The sequence below is a fragment of the Protomyctophum bolini genome, assembly GCF_963924005.1.
Source record: "Protomyctophum bolini genome assembly, chromosome: 9".
Classification (NCBI taxonomy): domain Eukaryota; kingdom Metazoa; phylum Chordata; class Actinopteri; order Myctophiformes; family Myctophidae; genus Protomyctophum; species Protomyctophum bolini.
The window spans coordinates 25,621,957-25,645,729 of record NC_137870.1 but is presented as its reverse complement, the minus strand read 5'-3'; the positions used below and the strand labels follow the sequence as shown (position 1 = coordinate 25,645,729).

The window sequence follows — 23,773 nt, the reverse complement described above, 5'->3', positions numbered from 1 at the left end:
TGTGGTGTGTGTGTGTGTGTGTGTGTGTGTGTGTGTGTGTGTGTGTGTGTGCGTGTGTGTGTGTGTGTGTGTGTGTTTATGCCTGTATAAAACTGAGACATGGGACTTGTGTGTGTGTGTGTGTGTGTCATAATGTCGGGCCAGTCTGACAGGCACCCTTTATAATGGCTTCAGGGCAGGAATTGCACAACAATGTGGGACTGGGTAATGCCTGTGGTTTGGGGCCCTCTGCCGAGAACGGGCCCCATCGAGGTGCAACCCCCAGTGCAGCGCAATGTGCCTGTAACACACACACACACACACACACACACCCACACACACGCACGACCGCTGCTCCACAGAGCAGCCTGTGTGTGCGTCTGCATCCCACCCTGAAACATACATACATGTGCCTTTGTGTCACTATACGTCCATTCATTTATTCCCCAGAGTCCGACCACTAAGCGGCCACGTGACGGTCATGGCTGCTAATTGAACTGGCAGCTCGATTTGTCGTTCCGCCTGCAAGGTTTTTCTGTTGTCACACGTCGGGAAGTAAGTCGAAATGAGGTCAGAGGAACGGAACCAGTCATCTTTGTATGGCAGTTTTTATGTGTATGGCAGTCTCATGTGTTGAGATTGTGACGTCAGTTGTCACAAATAGCCGTTCTCAAATTACTTAACAACAGAACCCGTTACACTCAAAAAGAGTCTTCCTCTAAGAAATTGTCTGTGACGTTCATAGAAACGGTTTGTGACCAGCTTTCTGGTGCCACTGTTTGTTAAAATCCAGATCTAAACCAATGCTTAACACATCGGTTTATTTTGGCAGTGGGTCTGTGGAACATTGAAATGTTTTCATTGTCAGTGGTGTCTGGTGTGTAACAGCGCACGGTTCGGTGCCCACATTGTGTCTAGCAAAGAAACAGGTCACACAGAGTGGGGGCGAGGTTACAAGCACTTAAGGCAGATTGCGAGCAAAACCAACCGCATCTTCTGCAAAATGTCTTCATCTTAGAACCTCTGCTTTGATTATCTGCGCTGAGGAGAGAGAGACAGAAAAGAGGAGGCAGTGAGGGCACGGGACTTAAATGTTGGACATATCACAAATGTGTTTGGACCATGGGCTGAGCTGCCAGGGCCACTACAGTGTTTATTTACTTCCCTGTCTCCCCACTGAGGGGGGTGGCTTTCCTTAACAACTTTACGGGGAAGCGGCCACACAATTTCAGGAAAGTTGGGCAATGATCCCTAGATTACCTGATTACATACTGGGGGTAAGTGGGTACAAGGCCCCGAAAAAGGCCATAACTTCTTAAAACATACTGCAATGTACTTCAGACTAACAACATATTATTATTATTTCTGAGCTATAGTCTTATACATTGGTCAAGTTTTGGGGGGTCACGGTCATGAACTCAAAAACTGTTTAAAACCCCCATACTATTACTGGCAATTAAGAAGCATAATATTATGGTCTTTCCTTTGGCATCATTCGACCTTGAGCAACCTTGAAACGTCAACATTACAGGATTTGGATAGTGGATCATTGCCCAGAAAATGCAGAGCTATAGCCTGGGGTTTGTTCTCTTTAAAGGAGGGAGAATGGGCAATGCAAAATGAAAATAGCCAACGTAGAAGCTGAGTGACAATGCATCGCAATGTGACACGTTTTCAGTGCCACACACACACACACAGACATGTGCACGCGAAAAGCTTCTAATTATTATCGTTACCTAAATATTCTGTATTGTGACTGTGCTTTTACTGAAATATTAACTTTTTTTTTATTCCGAAAAGCAACTGCGACCCCCTCTGTGGCCCACGACTGACGAGTCACAACCCCCAGGTTGAGAAGCAGTGTATTATGACATGCCCAGAATCCAAAATGTAATGGAAGCACTTGTCTTTAATACATACACTTTGTCAGCATCAGACATTGTGACGTTACGTCCAGTTCAGCACTGGCACTAACCCTACAATCCTAACTTCCTGAATTCAAATCAAAACCTGGTGTGCAAACCCCCACCCGTCTGTACTTACTTTGTCACCAGTGGTGTAAAGTAACTAAGCACATTTAGTACTGTACAATTTTTATGTATTTGTACTTTACTTGAGTATTTCCATACTTTTACTATTACACCACTACATCTCCATTCCAAATATCATACTTTTACTCCACGACATTCTCTCTTCTACACATTCCACACAATTATTATTCGAAAACGTACATTAACCACTTTTCTTTATTTGAAAATAGCCAATCTACAAGCTCACATTGTAGATGTGCTATGTTATATATATATAGTATATATAGATGTGCTATATATATATATACATACACACACACACACACACAGAGTCACACACACACACACACACACACACACACACACACACACACAGTCACACACACGCGCGCGTGCACGCACACACACACACACACACACACACACACACACACACACACACAGTCACACACAGTGACACACACAGTGACACACACAGTGACACACACACACACACACACACACACACACACACACACACACACACACACACACACACACACACACACACTATAGTGGAATACTGTATATGGGCCATTCAGCCCTTATCATAAACATATTATACCCCATACATAATCAGATTCTGATTCTATTTTTTCCACACCAGTTTATGTTTTATGACTAACGTTATCTCTTCCCAGGCTGGGGGGCAAGCCATCATTCGCTGTTATTGCATAAGAGCAACAGTAACAGGATAGCGTGTGAAATAGGCTTAATGTCAGATAGAACATGAATAATAATGAATAGAATAAATGTTTGTTGCCAGAAATGACAATGTTGCAATAGTGAGGGAAAAAAAACAGCCAGATCAGAAACAGCAGATGACTGCATTGGGCCATTGGCTGAATTTAATATCAAAACAACTTGGAAAGTCTACTCTGTTGAAACAGAAGATCTGAATCTTTATTTGTATTTTTCAAATGATATGCTCTACCACATTGGTTCTCAAGGTAGGGTCCGGGAACCCCCAGAGGTCCTTGGGGAAGTTCCAGAGGGTCCCCAGCCAAATGTGTTAATACATCACAATCATAAATGAGAAAAAGAGGTTGCGCATCAGCAATGGCTTTCAGTGGAGTGCCAAACCCAAATCAAGTATACATCAAAAAATAGGAATTAAAAATTCCAAAAAGGTAGCACACAAAAATTAAACAAGCGGGGGACAAGGTACTCACATTTCCATTTCTTTATTGGCAAACACCAAAAAGTAACGCTGACGCGTTTCGGCTATGCAGCCTTCATCAGAGCATTCTGATGTTTTTTTGACATCACAATCATATTAACCCCTTGATCCATATTTTATACGTTGGCTATTCAAAAATAGCAAATATATTATTAAGCTCAGAATTAATCTTGCCTTCATTATTCATGCTATTGAGTCTTTTTTTTTTTAATAGGTTTTAGTATTAAATTATTGATTATTGAATTATCATATGCCTGTATTATTGTAAATAGAAGGATATAAAAATAAGACTGATGGTTTTCACTGTCTGGCACTGGGTGATCCCATTATGCCTTGGAAAACCAGCAAAGTGATCATGTGTCCGAGAAAAAAGGTTTGCCCACCACCCCAACCGCCCAACACCCCCCTCCCAGTCTAAACCAATGCAACCACAGCTCAACATTGTCTAAACTCCAGACAAAATGTGGAGCAATGATTACTCTACCTCTGAAGAATAAGATACATACAGAGAAAACAGACGGAAGACACACACACACACACACACACACACACACACACAGACAGACAAAGGCCTGTTATAGACATCTTGGCCTTCAGCCATGCCATAAAAATAGAGAATAAGATTGAGTAAAGTATCTTTTTACTACAGGTTGGTTCCCCGTACACTGTGCAGGGGTTGTGCTGGATTCCTGGGAGACAGCAATGCCAGGCAGGCAGACTAAACGTGTAACCACACGCACACACACATTTTCCCTCAATGAATCATTCATGTTATTCAGATCTAAGGTCTAGTCAACATGGGAGGAGGGTACGTGGAGTAGAATATTTTGTGTCGTTTTCTTCCTCCATTTAAAACCATTACAGTGTAATGTTTTTGTTTGATGTTTGTATGGTCTCGGTTCAAGACTGGAAAATGTGGGGAAGAGCAGCTTTCATATGCATGTTGTTGCTACAAGGCAAATGGTAGCTTTTGTTGCAAGTTCTCAGCCATTGTGTATTTTGTGGGATTCTGCCATTCTGGCATACAGTGGTAGTCATTGTCAAGAGTTTTGGGTTTGATGCCAATCCCGATTTTTGGAGGTCTCTCAGGTGTTTTCAACTTTTTCCCAGGGACCACCATCCTGACTAAGAGAAACCTGGGGGCCACTATTGTGTCGGGTGTCCATCATAGACCCACCTGACACAACAGTGGTGGGGGGTCGTTCATGCACCGTTCCATGCTTGTTTCCCCTCTCTTCCCCTTGTTACTCACTAATCACACTATCGCAGGCTACATTGATGAGCTGGACAATGAGTAGACATCTTTGTAGTGCTCCATTACGTAACAAAGCGCACACAAAAAAGCTCCATCTGCATAGTACATTAGGGCAGGTATGTAGCATGTGGCCACTGCCTTGTCAGCTAACAGGAATACATTAACCTCCATCTGCTCCCACCTCCATTCCACTCTCTCTCTCTCTCTCTCTCTCTTCACTGTAAGATCCGAAAGTAGTGTTAATTTAACTCAAGAGAGATGTGTTAAAAATGTTAGTTACGGGGTCCATTTTTTGACTGTCTGCAGCTAAATTGACACTCCTGAGACAAAGAAGTGTGCAGGTGTCAGGCCACGGCTCATAGGAAGTGGGCCCTTTGAGAGAGAGAGAGCGCTGCGAGGGACGTGCAATGATGTCACCAGAAACAGGAAGCATACATGGCTCCCGAGTCTGACGCCAGATTCTGCGGCTTCCTCCTTAATTCCACCCGGCGTTTCTTCTCTCGCTTCTCTCTCTCTCTCTCTCTCTCTCTCTCTCTCTCTCTCTCTCTCTCTCACCCCTCGGTTACCGCCCTCCCCACTTCCACACCTAAAACTTGCTCAGTGTTGCATGTCCACTGATTTATCTGACATTAGTTTATGAAGGGGCACTCGCACTGATTTGGTGGTCAAATTAGCCGCTGTGTGGTTTTCATTTTACCCGTATCAAAGACAAACGCTGCCATAACAGTCTGAAATTTAACAGCCAGTTACAAAAACAAACCAACAAACAAAAGTTCCATCTGCCGGAAACCCCTTTCTTTTGTTTGTGGACAGATTAGAATAGATTCTATTCTATCTGTCGTTTGATCTCTTTATCCATGTCTCTTTGTCTTTCCTCTCCCGACCTACGGAAATGTGATATTTGTTCCATTTGGGTGGGCACCTCCAAATGTCAGTACATTGTTGGCATGCGTGCAGAGCTTCCATATAACGATCAGGCCACAACATCACCAAGTGTGGTTATTGGTCACGTTAGTTAATACCGTAGAGGCGACGTGGGGCAGGGCTCAGTAAATATGCAGTGATATGATTCCACTGAAAGATTAGGTGCAAATGTAGATTAGATATTAGTTTAGATTAAATGTATTGTCACTGCACATAGTATACAAATACATTGACAATGAAATGAATAGTGGCGTCGACTCTAAGCAATAAGCAATGAAGTATAAATAAATAGTATGAATGTACCAATATTGATATGCTCAAGAGTCATCATGGCTGCTAATATGCTATACTGTACGCCGTGTACGGTATGTAACGGAAATATATGGATAATAAAGTTCAATGTGTTCGTATCCTATTGTAAAACGGATTGGCTCAGGTTGGACCATCATCTAATATTATCGCTCCTCCCTGTCCACCTCGACCCCATCCTAATTATTGTCTCTGGGTATTATCATCGCTCCTCCATGTCCTCCTCTGTGTCTGTTTATAAAGGAGAGGACGGGTGGGTATGATCTGTATAGGCTTATACTGCCCATGAAAACTCACAGTCACAACAAATCACTCCAATGCAGTCATCTACTGAAGAAAAATAGAGACGTCAGTTTTTTTTACACCTAAATGTATAGGTTGTCAACTTGTCAGCTAATTATACACGTATACAATTTACAGCACATTATTATAGTCCTGTGTAATGTCTCTCTTTACCGCTGTTTCTCTTGTTTGTCTCTCGTCCTGTCTGTTCCCCTCCCTCTGGTTCTGCTGCTCTCTTAGCCCCTCTCGGAACCCTCCGTAAAGCTTTTCTGAAATTTGGATGTCACTTTACGTAGGGTCCCTGTGCGTTACTGTGTTTTCGTATTGAAATGATAGAACGTGGACATAAATATCGTCGTTAACGTCATGTCTGCGCCATTTGACGGCTTCTTTTTGTTTGAGTTATTCTGAATGTGTCAACTATAAGTACCTATACATACCGCTGCAAAATCTCTTGTGTCGCGGAAGCCGTTAAGTATTTTTTTTTGTTTGACCGATTTGGTCGCTTTGATTCTTCTTGTTTATTTACCGTTTATTGTACCGCCTCCCGATGTGCGGTTGGCTTGTGCCGGCTACGTTCCTGCCTCTGATCTGCTCTGTCATAGCTATAGTGCCACTAGCTAGCCAGATAGGCGGTACAATGAGGTGTCAATAAACAAGGAAGGAAAAGAAGAATCAAAGCGACCAAATCGGTCAAACAAAGACCGAAAAATACTTAACGGCTTCCGCGCCACAGGAGATATTCGCAGCGGTATTTATAGGTACTTAAAGTTCACACATTCAGAAGCCCTCAAACGAAAAGAAGCCGTCAAAGAGCGCAGAAGGACGTATCCGAAGGTATTTACGTTTATTTATGTGGTGGAATAGGACCCCATGCTCTGGGTCTCAAAAATGTCAGAAACTTCAGTAGCATTGGGTTCTGCTTGTAGGGCTACTGCTCTCTCATATATGATATCCCAGGCATATCTCTCTCTCTCTCTCTCTCTCTCTCTCTCTCGCTCTCTCTCTCTCATGTTTTCCTCTGTCTCGTTCTTGGAGCTGTGAATATATATTTGGCTAGTAATGTGTGTGAGACGTGAGTCCTCCAGTCATTTCCTTTTCAAAGCGAGTCCGCACCGGATAGCAGAAAGCTGGCAGTAAATGCGCTATCTTCCGTTTAGTTGGATAGAGTCTAGTGCAGTGGTTTTCAACAAGGGCCATTATTTATTCGGGCATTTGAGCCACGGACCACCATTTGATCGTTTAGCATGGACGAAAATACAGCCCCAACCTCTCCGGCCCGAGAATTGGATACGATGTTGTCCACAATTCCATGCTGTACTGAATACTGATCCATGCTGTATTGAGTAATGCATATGTTTAACAATAATTTAACTCTTGAGAAAGGAAACCAAATGGACCCGGTCCATTTGTACTCTGCTCTGCCGTCTGAGCCACTGCCGTCCAACAGACCTAACTAGGGATGAGGAAAGCATTGACTATACGACTTTGTGATATGAGGTTGTGATATGATATTGTATTTGCTATATGTTCATTGCTGAATTAGAACCTCTTTGAAATAACTAGGCTACTTCATATACTGTATGTGTGTGTGCGTGCGTGCGTTGCGTGTGTGCGTGATTCAGCAAACCAGGCATCTTTAATAATGACTCAAATGTTGCTGCCCATCGGTAAAGAAAACATAGTTTATTTGATCTTTGAGAAAAGCATTGGAGTCCATGATAATTTTTTCTATGGTACGAATGTCAACTTGTAGAGACTTGGGTAGGAACTAAGGTAGCTAATCCAACACAGTAAAAGTTCTGTCACTGATTTTACTTGTGCAAGCAGAGCACGCAAGTACTGTAATCGGCTGCGTATGTCGGTGGCGTCCGTCAACCAATCAGGGATTGGCTGATGACGTAACTATGTATGTACTGTATGTATGTATGTATGTAACTATGTATTTGTGTGTGCGTGTGTGTGCGTGTGTGTGTATGTATGTACATGTATGTATGTCGGGGTAAGAATGGCTGTCCATTATTGGCTGTTGATGGTGATGTAACTAAGTTTCAATAATAATAATAATAAGCTTTATTTATATAGCACCTTTCATACAGGGTTGCAGTTCAAAGTGCTTCACAGGCAGGACATATATCAAGTGATTTACAGTTCATAGGTCATAGGTTATATCAAACACAATAATTCAATTCAATTTTTGTATTTGTAGAACAATAATAATAAAATACATGCTGGGGAAGCCTCAATAAAGTGCTACGGTAGGGTGGAGAAGGCCAATCTGAAGAGGTGTGTTTTTAGTTTTTGTTTGAAAATGTTGGTGGAGTTGGCCTCTCTGATTTCCTGAGGAATTGTATTCCATAATTTTGGTGCATAAAAAGAATGCCTCCTATTTTCTTTCGTGGTTTATTTTTTCCTTTTGTGGTTAGTAAACCTGCTGTTGAGGTAGGTCAATAACGGGTCTAAAGGATTTAGAACAGCAGTTGTAGGCCATGTATGGCCTACTTGTGTGCAAGGTGCAAGTTGGCACCTCGACAGAGTGCATTCCTAGTTGTATTTTTTCTTGTTTTGATGCAGCTTGAAGGGAGCGATTAACTTGATGTCTAACTGCAAATAATCCCTGTAGAAAAGATTGAGGTGCGAATGAGTTGCCTATGACTGACTAGTGATGGTCAAAGTACTCAACCCCAGTGCTAATGGCGATAGAAATATCAGCCGGAGAAGCAGAAATGGTCCAAAACAGTGACTTTTTAGGAAATGGTCATCCAATGTATAGTTATTATTTTGTCACAAACACTTTCATTGGTTCAAAATGTATGAAATCCACAGACGGACTTAACAACGATATATTGATCAGCAGCAGCACAACAACGTCCAGCAATGGTCCACATCCACACACAGCAGCTTTATGCAGACTTTGGGCCCGGCCTGGACCAGCCCAGCTCCGCTGCTCTTTTTGTGTACGCTGATCGCAGGGGCGAAAATATCCCTGAAGCTCCCACAGACTGCACTCTGTGCATTTACAGACGCACATTGTGTCCGCACACACAAACGCATTCACATAATATTACCATGGTGAGCTTAAGCCAGTACAACCCGGGCCCTGTCTGTGCGAAGGCAATTGCACGGTGCTTAACTTAAGTCTGCGACAAGACGTTAGTGAGCGCAACACTCGGCCACTGTGCTGTAATTACCGCTGCATGGTGCTTGCTTGGTAGCGTATCTAAGGAGCACACAGGTAGGTAGCAGGCGTATGATTGGAGTTGAACTGCCTGTTGACGTGTTGCACCATGCGGTGGTGCTTCTAATTAGTTAGTTACTAACTCACTCACGCATCCATCCACTGATTCATTCGCTCGCTCACTCCACTGGCCATTTACTTGCTCACTCTCTCAATGTCTCTCTCTCTCTCGCAGCCACTGACGCATTCAAGCGTCAATTTCATAGATTTTTGACCAAAAAAATGTGTTTGATGGGCAGAACACAGCCATCAAACACAAATGTTTGGTCAAACCATGTGACTCCCATTGGAAATGCAGGCCATTAAACACAGACAAGACACAGAACATGTGTTCTTTATGTATGTATGGGGCCTTATACTCTCCACCCAGGGTTGAATTTACACTCGGAACTTCACAGGGTGTTAGGCTTTACAGGATGCTTCATGTATACTCAGTCATGCAAAGCACCATGTGGACAAATAGCAGATCTGCAAGTGAGCTTGTAGATCTGCCATTTTGGCACGTCAGTATATAAACCCATTCAACTTCAATCTACTCTTTAACTACGTTAGACTCAACTTAAAAATTGGGTTGCATGCACACAAAAGCCAAAGTAATAGAGCCGTAGATATTAAAATGATCCCAGAAGTGAAATGCCCCTTTAACCTCCAACGCCGGGCTGAGCCAGCAGGAAACGGCAGAGAATTTGTCATCCTTCCAGCACATTCCCTCACTTTGATTGACACCTCACACCGGAGGACGATTGTTTCGAAAACATACAGTAGTAGTGGAGCTGGCACTGTTCCGCTGTATACCCCCCAGCCGGACCACCTTCACAAGGACCCCCGCTTCTCTCCCCCAACCCCCCCACCCCCCCTTCCTCTTGTTTTCGCTTTTGTCAGGCCGCAGAGTTTTGATTAGGAAGTGGCGGCTCTTGAACTCGCTGTTTCTTCAGCCAGTTGCCCCCGCGTGGCTCTGTGGAGTGCGGGGGCGTGGCTCTGTGGACCGCGGGACGCACTCTCCTACTCCAGTGTTTTCCCGTAGAGACCAGAGGTGGGGGGGGGGGGGGATCAGTATCAGGACTCGCCAGCGCTTCCTGTGCCGGATACAATGCAGGGAGGAAGTTTGCTTAAAAGGCCCCTACTACGTATATATGCTCCAGCGCCACCGCTCTCACACTAGCACACAGCACTGGACTGGAGGCTCCTGCAGTGTCACGGAGGACATTCAGCCATTGTGTAACGTGTCCCCATGACCGTGCGCATGTACACACGCACGCACACAGGCACACATGCACACAGGCACGCACGCAAACACGCACGCACGCACGCACACACACACACACACACACACACACACACACACACACACACGCACGCACGGACACACGTATGCGCGCACACACAAACACACAAACACACACACACACACACACGTACAGGTTTGGATTTCTATACTTGTAAAGACTACCCACCGATTTCCATTGACTGCATTAATTCAGACTGTAATCCTAACCCTAACCTTAATCCTCACTGATAGATACCTAATTTTAACTCATGACCAACCTTAATTATTCTAACCGTAAACCCAGGACCCAACTAACTCTAAAATGTGCCTTGCCATCACTAAAGAAAACTGATAAAATGAATACTATCACTTTTCAAGGATTTATTTATTGATTTACTTTTTTTCGTGTCTTTCTTCTGAGAAATCAAACACACACACTCATACTGTACACATATCATTGTGTGTGTGTGTGTGTGTGTGTGTGTGTGTGTGTGTGTGTGTGTGTGTGTGTGTGTGTGTGTGTGTGTGTGTGTGTGTGTGTGTGTGTGTGTGTGTGTGTGTGTGTGTGTGTGTGTGTGTGTGTGTGTGTGTGTGTGTGTGTGTGTGTGTGTGAGAGACAGATCCGTCTTGTTAATCACACCCGTTGTCTCTCTGCCAAGAACAGTGTGAGAGGGATTGGATGTTTGCACTGCTCTGCTCAGAGTGCTTTGCGGAGGATTGTGAAAGATCCAGTCGATTTGCTCTGCGACTCGTGTTTCTGGCGTCCATCCGCAGGCCTTTCTCCATTTGCAATGTCTAAGAGCTCTTAAAGTTCTTCGACTGAGCCAAGTTCAGTGATCCCTGATAAGGCGTGATCCTGCTGCGTTTGTTGCAAAGGTCAGAATGAGTTAAAAAAGGAAAAAGAAAAAAAAAAAGAAAGATGTAAAAAGAAACGGAGACCTGCAGGAGAATATTATTGTATTTGTTTAAATGAATCCACACACCAAAAAAATTATAAAATAAAGTGTTGATGTAACACAAATGTGGGACAAAGAAAACTATTTAAATTCATATAATAATTATGTTAAATAACATATTGCATAATGTATAACATTTTCTCTGGATGTTTGGGAACCCTGGTCATATACTGTAACTCAAAAAAGAATGTAGACGTCCCACAATGATGTCTCTTGTGGGACGTGTGTGTGTGTGTGTGTGTGTGTGTCTCTCCTTATCCAAAATTGAATTCTTGGAGGTTGACGTCAGTCAACCAGAAAAGGACTCTTTTGTGACTGTTTTTTGCAGCAGCAGCACGAGTGTGTGATCAGCTCAGCTGTGAGTGACCAGTGGTGTGTGTATGTCTGTGCGTGCGTTTGTGCGTGCGTGCTTGCGTGCGTGCGTGCGTTTCTGAGAGGGACAAGTGAGGGAACAGAGGACAAGAGAAAGAGGCGGAGCCGCGGGACTGAAGGCTGAGGCGGAGACGGCCTATTTCTGGACCGTGCCATGTAGCCTCGGGTCAGGTTCCATTTTTAATCCCAGCCATTTTAAAACTAAATTAATGTGTTGATGGTGCAGCGGTTAAGAAGACTAACGCCTCTCTCTCTCCTTCCTTATCTAGCCCTAAGCTGGCATTGTGACTGAATCCACTGACTTCACAGAAAAAATCCTGACATTTTCAGTCATGTGTGTTACATTATTTTGAGTGGTCTTTTTTGTCGATGGCTCTGGCAATAGCTCCGTTATCATTAGAGCATTTGTCTATATGGAAGTACCGCTCAAAAAGCAATACTTTCGAAACACCCAGGGATATTTTGGTAGTAACTGTAAAATACATTTATACATTTTCCGGTACATTTGCAGCTCCTATGCCCTACAGTCATTTGGTGCAAGCTGTCTGGGGCAGACATTCGCAAATAACCGTAATGTTTAATTGTGTTTCAAGAAGTCGTAAAAATAAAACATTTATGTGGAATGGTTATTGTGAAAAATATATAACAGTGAAAACATCACACAGTGTGACTTTGAATTGTGAGTAGTTCCATTTGCATGTCAGAGTTACAAACCGTGATGAATCTCGGCTTTCCCGCTATATTTTCTCTCCAGCAGTTACACTTTTCCTTGTGCACGATGACACCGTTAAATCTCAGGAGCACGCAGGCTGCTATGCAACTTATAATGGCAGCAGTCATTTCCATCACTCTTGTTTTTTATGAAACTGGAGGTGCATATAATGCGAGAGGACCGAGGCTTTATATTTCCTGGGTGTCGTGTTATTTCCACATCGTTTAACGATCATATCTCCGTATTGACTTTGGCAAATAGGTCAGCAATTATCACCGGATGGTACAGTGTTGCCGGTGACAATAACCCATCAGGCTACATGGCCGATGGAGGCATCAGAGGACATTATGACGACTCAGGAGCTTTTGTCTGCCTCATAATGAGTATTTCTCGTGTATTTATTTCAATTTTTACTGTTTCCGCTAGAAGACATTGAAAAGGCTTTGAAAAGGCTCTCATGCACATCTAGGACTACATGAGTCAAAGAGCATTTAGGCACACTGTTTTTTCCTAATAAAGTTGTCCTTTTAGATGTTCCCTCCCCTGGCCCCAACACATGCAAAGAGTCTTTGAGTACTCATGAAAAGCGCTATATAAATCCCAGATGATATTATTATTATTATTATTAAGATTTTGCAAATATTAGGGATATTAAATCTACGGAGTATTTGCAATGAAACAACTAGAGTGGTTGTGGGAAAATAAATTCTCATCTTGCTCCTGGGTGGAAATTTACAAGAATAAAACCTGTTGTTGAACAATGGGGGCAGAAACAGAAGCAGCTTTTGGCCACAGCTGTCATTGTGTGTGGGTTTGTGGTGTCTCTGCCATGTTATCTATCTGATGGGACTGTGTATACTCATTGGTTGTATATGGTATTGATTGCAGTACTTACTTATACTTACTTACTTACTTGCATTACTATACGCAGTTTGGTGCTGGAAACTGTACAGCCCATGGTTGTATGGCATTGATTGTATTGGTTGAACTTCACATGAGCCAACAACACTAATGACTTGCAAAATGATTACCCCCCCCCCCCCCCAGGTTGGCAGAGGAAGCCAGGATCACACCAGATGATCTTTGTTTTGACCAAAAATGCCATCTGGGACAAGGAGATACATGCGATTGAAAGAAACAGATTGGTACCTGTTATGGGCATGATGATAATGTGTTAAAAAATAGCAGTTATACAAGCTCACGGCACGTGACTTTGTGCAGCGCAGAGAGCTTGTAGACTGCAATTGTTTAATCTTGAAACTATTAGGAAATGTTCAAAAAGTGTCCTTTCCTTGGCGCGAAAGGCTTTGAGAGCCAGCTGAGAACCACAGGCTGAAAAGCTCACATCGTTATTGTGCAATCCACTATGGTATGAATCATTACCCAGAAAGACACTGGCTACAAAATAATGTTATGTGATGAAATAGAAGCAACAGGATTACATGCATTAGCTACAATGTCAAAGCCATGGTGCCGGTTACACTATATTGCTATAATTCCTATGGATTAAGCTACTGTACATTAAGCACATTAACCGGCGCAACGCCAATATGAGAAACTGGTACCAGGGCAGGGCTACAGCATGACAGCACGTACAAAGATTTGTGTGATTTGTGTGTTACTGTGAGCAGTGTTAATTTTGACAACAAATTTTGATTTAGTTTCAGTCTTTTGAATGAAATGTCATTTTCATTTCACTAATATATAGGACTAAATATAAGATTTTAGGTTGATGACATCTTAATGGCTGATTTTACACTAGGTTGCATGCTGAAAATAGAGCTTGTAGATCTGCTATTCTCAAAGGGCAACACCCGAGTGCAACCAAACATAAAATGACTTGTCTTTTAGTTGTCTGAAACTCAATTAGAGGCCATGGCAACAATCTGAACAGACTATACAGCACATAATGACCGCGGTGTTGAGTCAACATGTGGGCCTATACACAGTGACAGTGCTCATTAGTGCTGCACAATGGAACAAGATCGTGGTCTAGATTAAGACACCTATGAGATCTCAATTCTAAATTTGAGGAAGAATGGTGCAGCGCTAGTTGGCTGTCCAATTCATTTTAGTTACTCTCATGTTTTTACTACAAGAGTGGTTTAAGACAAGCACTTTGATGTTGTCTGTATAAAGCCACAGTAGTAGAGAGTGTGTGTGTGTGTGTGTGTGTGTGTGTGTGTGTGTGTGTGTGTGTGTGTGTGTGTGCGTGCGTGCGTTACACATTACACAAGCTTACACATTCCTGTTTATTTATTAATTCAGGTTTGTTTGTTTGTTTATGTATTTATTTATTCATTCATTCATTCTGAAAGCTGCTTCAGACTGGTTCAGACTCCACCCCACTGGGCAGTGCTGTGGTTGTTGTCTGAGCCTCTCTGTGGATGTTGCCAAGCAGGGATTTCCCCAGATAGGGCTTTTTTTGGTCTCTTTATGGGAGCCAAGGTTACATAAGATCAGTGGTGGAAAAATTACTCGATACTACATGAGGTGCCCCTGTTTTTTAATTAACTTTGTTATTTATTATATTATTTAACTAATATAATTTATTCATTTATTTTTAAAATATAAAACCTAAATTAAAAAGTAATTAAAAAAAACACGGGCACCTCAAAAGGACGGGTGCTTTTGATGAATTGTCATGCCATGGTATCATGGTTAAAATGGAGGTTGAAGTTACAATAGGTTTGTATAGGCAGCTAAAATGAATATCAAATATCTAAATACTCGAGCAACTTAAAAACTGTCTGGGGTGTTCACATAAGCCTAGTAGATGATAAAATGACCAAAAGTTTTTTGTGAAGTATATCCCTTTAAGTACATGCACTTAGTCACTTTAAATCTCTCTCTCTCTCTCTCTCTCTCTCTCTCTCTCGGTCTCTCTCTCTCTCCCTCTCGTCATGAAATAAGATGAACTTATTTAAATAAGACTTGACATCTTCGTGTAAATTTGACGAGTTGGGACGGAAAAAAGTCGTTAAGTGTCTGTGAGAGTTTCCTAGTAACTCTTCTCTAGGAACTGCCACCTCTCGTGCTGATGTCTGCTGTACTCTGCCAGCCTCCTCTGGGGCCTGCCAAAAAGAAATCAATCATGATAACAGATTTATGAGACTAGATATCATCTGGGATCGTAATATCAGTTTAGATATTGAAGCCTCTTTTATTGTTTTGAAGCTGCTAGTAACAAGGTTGACTATACTGACATTTTCCAGAGCCCCTGGTTGTCCCAGGTACGATTCCAGGCGAGGCCAGTAATGTGTTGATGTGTGTCCCTGAGCAAGACTCTTAACCCCAAACTGCTCCCCAAGTGCAGTATAATGGCTGCTCACTGCTCATAGTTGGTATAGGATGGGTAAATGCAGAGGGCAAATTTCACCTCTGTGCACGCACACACGCACACACACACACACACACACACACGCACACACGCACACACGCACACACGCACACACGCACACACACACACACACACACACACACACACACACACACACACACACACACACACACACACGATGTGACAATGAAGTTGATTCTGATTCTGAGTGGCAGTGGGTATTCAGCTGTGGGTGTACCCAGTAAGTGGCGGTTCCTCTCACTCTCCATGCAGTAGTTGTGTCCTATACCTTGCTCCCACGCTGTTGTTAAAGGACCTGCTGATCTGGTGTCAGCGTAATGACAGGTCTGCATGTTCTCCGTCTCAACCACACCTCTCCAACTCAGCCAGACTCAGCACAAAGCCCACCGCGCTAGACATGACCCAACTCGAGCTCTAAGGCCTGTTGTTTACTCCCGTGGTTTCACGTGCAACTTGCTGATGTAAAGGCCCACCACTCTCTGTCACCCTTTACAGGTGATCCTCGGCCAAAGCCGCAGACGTTACACAGAAAATGGTTGGCTTGCTGAAAAGCTGTGTGTGAACGCCTACCGTTAAAGGATTGAAATCGGAGGTTAGATAAGGTATGAAGCGTTGCCGGGGACGCCACCTCTTCTTAGATAATGAAGACTGATGCAGGTGGAAATGGCGCAGGGCAAACCGCGTTTCTTTTGACGGTTCCTCGTCTCATGTGAAACTTTGCAGGGGCTGGAGGAGATCTTTACAGACGCCTGTCTCCCTGTCTTTCAAGTCAGAGAGAGGGAGCCTCGCGGCAGCAGATGCTCTTCATTTCTTTTCAGTTTCACTTTTTTCCCCCTTTTCTGCAGGTCAGGTTTCAGTTGTAGCTTTCAGTCGATTCAAAGCGCACCTCCTGCCCCTGAATGCAGGAGGTGCGTTGGTGTCTTTCTTTAGTCCTGTGGGGGATTGTCTTCTCTTTATGTTCTAACTTTACCGGAGGAGTTGACATTTGAGCGGTTTTAAAAGCATCAGCAGCACCTCTGGGTCAGTGTGCAACATCCCCCCCCCCCCTCACTGGTCTGCTATTAGCCCAATGCTGGCCAAGGTGTCTGAGAGAGGGGAAGGTTGTCACCGAACAGAGGAAAGTAGATGGGGTGGGAAGGGTAGGAGAGGAGAGGAGAGAAGAGAGGGTGAGTGCACTAAACACTACGGCCTTTCAGCAGCAATGTTCAACCAGCACACCGTGTCCCTTTACCGGCCCATGCCCTCTCTGACACACGCACGCACGCATTTTGCACGCACGCACTCACGCACGCACGCGCGTACACACACACACGCACGCACGCGCACTGTAAGAGCAGCTTTCACTATAATGACCCATAACAACAACATTCAATCATGTTTGTTCTTTTCCTGTCTCTTTCTCGTACACTGAAACAGGACAAACTGGGCGGCTATACCGGTATGGCTCAAAGTGGGGTCCGGCTGCGGGGACACCCAGGGGTCCTTGAGCTAAAGGATTGGCAACTCTCTGAGTTATGGGGGTCCTTGGCTTATTATGACATATCGTAAAGTGGAGGGTCCTTGAAATGTAAAACGTTTGGGAATCACTGGTCTCTCTACAGCAGTGGTTCCAAAACCTTTTAGCCCATGACCCAAAAGAGAAAAGCACACAATGTGACACATTGAGAGCTTGTAGATCTGCCATTTTCAAAATATTTGAAAACTTGGGACATTCTGCATAATTACTACTTTTACTTTTGTACTTTAAGTATATTTTGATACCAATACCTTTGTACATTTACTGAATTCCGGACTTTTACTTGCAACAGAATATTTCTACATTGCAGTATTGACATTTTTACTTCAGTAAAATACTGCTCATTGGTCATACATTCAGAGGAATACTATATTTTACATGTGCATGGAGCAACAGAAGACACTGTGACATCAGGATTAGAGCTGTTGCCAAACATAAACTCCCCCCACCCAGAGGAGAGAGCGGGAGAATGCTAAATGTGCGGTGTCCACTTGGCTCGGGGGCTCAGCGGTTTTGCATTCCATGCCTTTTTTCCCTCTCATTCTCTCTCTCCCTCTCCCTCTCTCCCTCCCTTCACAACCAAGGTTTTCCTGTGGGGCAGGAAGTCAGCGCTGCTTCCTGTCGCAGTCCTCTTTCATGTGGTCACTTCCTGGCGGTGCATTCCGTTGACTCTAGAAAAGAATCAGAATCATTCAGAATCAACATTGTTGTCATATCACAGGTTCACAGGGGTAACGATGTGGGTGAAATTATATATATGTTTTGTGTGAGGTCTAAAGGGAGCTGAGTGGCGCCCCTCGCAGGTGGGCTCGGGAGCCTGCCAGGAAACACAAATGCTCTGGAAGCGAACGTTTGGGAAAGTCAACTAACGTAACGAAGTGGTGAAGATGGCCAGCAAAGACTTAGACTGACACACCGATCACCTCCCATCATACGAACAACAATGTTGTTTCTGTTTTGAAAAAGAATCCACTCGATTTAGTGTTTTCCCTTTATTAACTATATCCTAGATCATCACTGTATACTGTATATGGCACGAACAATACGGGCTACTATCAGCCACTGCTTTAGGACCATAACATTTACCTTCAAGCGCAATATTATGTAAGTTGTCAGTGTGTTATGATGACTTTGTTAACCTTATCAAAGGTTAACAAAGGAATGTCTTGTTGTTTTTTTGTTTCTCTTTCACATTGGATCGGGATAAAGGGGGGAAATCTCAAGTATTGACCAACGTTGAGACAGTATAGGTTAAGGTGCTATCATCCAATATGGTTTTTTTTATACAACAGGAGATAGCAGTGTCCTCCAGCTCCGGTAATCAAAGTTCACTTCTGCAGAAGAATCCTGTCTTTTGTAACCTTGGGTTGAGGAATGATGGCTGGCTGGGAATCTTGCAGCTTTTTTTTTTGTAGTTTTTTTGCTGTTTCCTAACAGATACTGAGCGGTCGGCCGCGATTATGTTTGAACTTTGCACACAGTGATTAGCTGGAATGTTAAGATTCCTGTGTACTGCGGACGGCGCTAACAGTAAATCAAACATTGTCACATGCATGCAGTCCCCAGCCACCAAAAGGAAACGGGGTCAAAAGTAATTCAGCGGATGAACAAATTATATTAGTAGATGATACAGTTGTCCATGAGCTATGCTGTATTAATTAGCGTGACTGTTAATTAGGGGCTTCTGTTTTGCGGTGCTCTTCTGAAATTGGCAAGATGTCAGATTGGACACTCAGTATTTCTTAAACCATAAAATATAAAAATGTTCAAAAATGTCCACTCAAGGTTGTACTAATAGGCTATACTATTTGTAGATACAGTAGCCTCTATGTCTTCCTCTCAGAATCCCTATTCTGAGAGGAACATTAGCTGAAAATAGTTAATCTACAAGCTCACAATGCGCTGGTGTAGGAAAAAGGAGCAAACCAGTTACAGAGCCACTGTCACTGATAGTCAACGTAGCTTAATCTGCTGCACAATTGTATACAGTGTTGTAGGGGGTCCCTCACTGCTTCCTCTCTCTCTCTCTCTCTAGAGAGGCCCATGCCGACCTAGGCTACTCCTAACTATTATTAACCCTCATTTTGCAGCCATTAATTTCCCCTGTTTTGGCTCTCAGATACACAGTCTTGTCCACTCACTCAACTTGTTCAGATGCCCTCAGCCACACAGGTCAATCTGTCGCATGGTTTAAAGACTTTAGCTTTTTGATTGTTTTTAGTTTTTATTGATATGAATACATTTCTAATTGTAAAAAATCTAAACGGTGAGGTCCTTGTGTAACGGGTCCCAAGCCAGGCCGGGTACCACATTTACAATATTGGATGATAGGTTCTATGTCTCACTGGTCGTGGTCTCTGAAAAACAGAGTAAGCAGTCATAGGAATGAAGACACAGAACTATTCTCCTTCGCTTCCATTTCTCCTCTCAATTTATTCACAATAATACAATCACAATAAAATAATCAATAAACTGTTTCCAGTTTCATCCCAGGATGATATAGGACAGCTGTAATGGGACATCCTGGCCTCACATTGCAATCACTGTGCTGCTGCTGCACAGCTGAAAATGACCAGCCACTCTTCTCTCAGTCATGGGAGACAGAGACTCATGACCAGGCATTACATCCCCTGGACGTACTGTACCATACTGTACTGTATGGGGAGAGAGGAGAGGCTGACCATGGAGGTCCCTAAACAGGGAAGGGCCCTCACTTAACCGCCTCATTCTGATCATGCGGACGGGCCCCCGTAAGGCTATTGGCTGAGCCAGTCAGGTCATTTAATGTCAGGGTTAATTTAATTCATTTGTAAAGGCTGCAGTGTTTTCGGTGTGAAGGCTAGGAAGGCCCTCCCCGGGATCCTAGTGCCTGCACTGTTCCCTGCATGCCAGGAAGAGATGGGGTGAAGAGGAGAGGAGAGGAAGATGCGTGTTTACAATAGACGGTGATGCTCGGCCATGACCCGTCCTAGAAACGCCCCGCCTGCCTCTGATTGGCCTGCCTCTGATTGGCCTGCCTCTAATTGCCCTGCCTCTGATTGGCCTGCCTCTGATTGGCCTGCCTCTGATCGACAACTCTACAACGTGCCAAGAGTTCTCCAAGGCAGTGTCTCTTTTATCTGTGTTTCGCGCAGGTGGACAGGGTTTTGACCCCCCCCCCCCCCCGCATAATCTGCGCCATTTGGCCTATTATGAATGAATTTAATTTAATTTGTCAGCCTTCTGATTGGTCTCTGACTGACTAACCCTGACTAACTAAGCCTTGTTCTGCCATGGTTCTACCTTGTTTATGTTATGTTATGATATGCCCAGTCACCATGCTGCACCTGTGATGTTCCTTTTTAGAGAGGATTTTTGTCACGACACGGCAACCAATGGGTGCGGTATTGAACCGGTCTTAAAAATCCTTAATGTGCAGACCCTGTATACACTTATACTGTATGTTGGTTTACTGAGAAAACTATATGTTTCACCTTAGGCTAATCATCTGGGGACCCCACAAAATAATTTGAGGTCCCCCTGGGTTTCCCAACCCACATGTTGAGAACCACTGCTCTAGAAGGGGAGGGTTAAGCCTGTAGTTGGACGTTGCGTGCGATCTACAAGCTAACAACATGCCACAATGTGACCCGTTGTTGGCGTATATAGATCGTCTCTTTTTGTTATGTGGATAGGCCTACCATAAATGAAGCAGTGTAACTACATTTTTTACTGTACTTAAGTACTATAAAATAAATAAATTCCAATTATTTTACTATACTCCTCAGTAGGCAAATATTGTACTTTTACTCCACTACAATTATTTTAAAACTTTGTTACTAGATAGTTTGTAGATTTTGATTATTATTACAAAACATTCATTAACCACTTCATACATTTCGGCCATTTGAAAATAGCAGATCTACAAGCTCAGCTTGTAGATCTGCTATTTTCAAAAGATTTTTGACATTTTAAAACTTGTGAAGGACATTCGGCATAATGAGTACTTTCTACTTTTAGTAGACTTACTTGTAACAGAGTATTTCTACAGGGCAGTATTGGAACTTTTACTTAAGTAAAAAATGGGAGTACTTTTTGCACCACTGAAATTAAGCGGCAGTTATTGTGTGTGGGTCTGGCAGACAAGCACACAGCGAGGAGTGCAGACTGGGAACCAGATGTGAAAGAGTGAGTCACTGCAAGGAACGAGGCCTCGATGACGCGAGCATAGACGCCGCTATGCGTGCTAAGCTCTGCGTGTGTGTGTGTGTGTATGCGTGCGAGTGTAGTGTGAGTGTGCACACCGAGTCTCGACCTCTCTCGAAAACAAGAAGCTTAGTTTACGCACCGTCTTATTGCACTCGTCTGGCCAAAGGCATACGAGGTTGCACCAGACATGCATTGCACGCGCACGCACGCATGCACGCACGCACGCACGTACGTACGCACGCACGCACACGCATACATACACACACACATACACACATACACACACAGAGCTAGACTGTCTCTCTGAATAAATAGACACTTAAAAACAGTGGTTTGGGCTGAGAAAGAGTCATGTCTTTCTTAAATCATAACAAGCACCCAAGAGAGTCTGACGGGATAACTTGAAGTCTACAAAGATTTGTTTGGGTAGCTGGGTGAGCGCCCTTCCACCTTTTTTAGACCTACAGTATTAGGTGTTGTTTTGTGTTGACTGTATTATTCTTATTTCACACTGTGTAATGTTTTTGCTGCTCGGTTGCCACGCCGGACGATTTCTCTGTATTCCTGACTGTGCTTTTTTGTCCCACCTTTGTGTTTTTTAATAATGCTTCACACCACTCTCTGTAAAGAAAAATGGACGCTTTTTTCACTGAGCAACGTGCAGGTAGATATTAACATTTGTTTAAGGACAAAAGATTAATCTGTTTTCTCCTTTTCACTGTGGTTTCGACATGACACGCATTGAGGTGGAATGTGTGTGTGTGTGTGTGTGTGTGTGTGAGACTGTGTGTGTGTGTGTGTGTGTGTGTGTGTGTGTGTGCGTGCCGTGCATGCGTGCGTGCGTGCGTGCGTTTGTGTGTGTGCATGCATGTGTGACTGTGTGTGCTGGTTGCTCACAATGGGCTCTGTAAGTCTTTTGATGAAGGATAATAAAGGCCATATGTACACTATATTTGTAGATAACACTTTCTGTCCTGCACACTCTTGCAGATGTACAGTATTACTGTAGTTTATTGTAGTTTATTGATGGCCATTGTGTGACATTGGGGCAAGGTTTTTGCGCAGGAGTGCATCTGCTTGCGTGTGTATGCAAGCTCGCACGCAATACTGTTTGTATATTTGGTAGTACATGGCATTATTAGCTGGTTGACTGACCTTAAACTCTCCTCAGTAAACTGAGCAACCGCACCTGCAAGGAGGGATTTGCGCTTGTATGCTGTTGTTCTACAGCTGTCATCAAATTAGATGTTTTTTCGGCCAAAGGGCAACCACACAAATATATCTTTCACTACATTTAACAAGACCCCCCCCCCCTTCTCTCTCTCTCTCTCTCTCTCTCTCTCTCGTCCAGAACTCCATCAGACACAACCTGTCCCTGCACAGCCGCTTCATACGCGTTCAGAACGAGGGAACGGGCAAGAGCTCGTGGTGGATGCTCAACCCAGAGGGCGGGAAGAGTGGCAAGTCGCCTCGGCGCCGAGCCGCCTCCATGGACAACAACAGCAAGTTCACCAAGAGCAGAGGGAGAGCCGCCAAGAAGAAGGTACACAAAGACAGGCCTATACTGTGTACATGCTATACTGTGTACATGCTATACTGTGTACATGCTATACTGTGTACATGCTCGCCATTGAACCAATGTAAAGTCGCTGTCGGGGCGGAAACTATTTAAACTTTCTGTTTGTAAATGAACGTCCTACTTGATTACACTATACAGTAGCATCACATAAAAGTAGGAAGTACCAGATCCGCAAGCTCAAAACGCGCAGGTGCGACGCAACACGCCTTGAACTTATAGAACTGCTATTTTTGCGTTCTTTTATTTTCATTTGAATCCTGAAAAATAACAAGTTTGGACATATGAGATTTCCACCTGACAGAGATGATAACAAGCACGGGGGAATTGTTTACATAGATTTTAGCCTTTAAAATGTTATAAGTCGTTTCTGAAGTTGGATACTATTCTGTGTATCATAAACCCTTATTTGTTAAGATGATGAGGAAAATTGCCCGGCAAAAGAACAAATGTATGGGATTTGCCAACAGTGTGGGCTGAAAACACGCCCGGCCTCGTCATCACGCAGACAATCTGTGAGCTGCCGAAGGTCACTAGTATTTTCCACTCTGTGTTTTGGTTCCTTTGAGCCCGGATAAACTCCAGTGGT

At 43.6% G+C, this 23,773-nt stretch overlaps 1 protein-coding gene across 1 annotated transcript in view; it reads left to right on the top strand.

Moving 5' to 3' along the window:
• foxo1a (forkhead box O1 a) overlaps window positions 1–23,773 on the top strand; it is a 42,350-nt gene that overhangs the window by 12,806 nt on the left and 5,771 nt on the right. Inside the window, exon 2 of the mRNA XM_080772345.1 lies at window positions 22,960–23,151. Within this exon, the coding sequence (XP_080628471.1) occupies window positions 22,960–23,151 (192 nt within the window). The remainder of the gene's footprint in view (window positions 1–22,959; window positions 23,152–23,773) is intronic.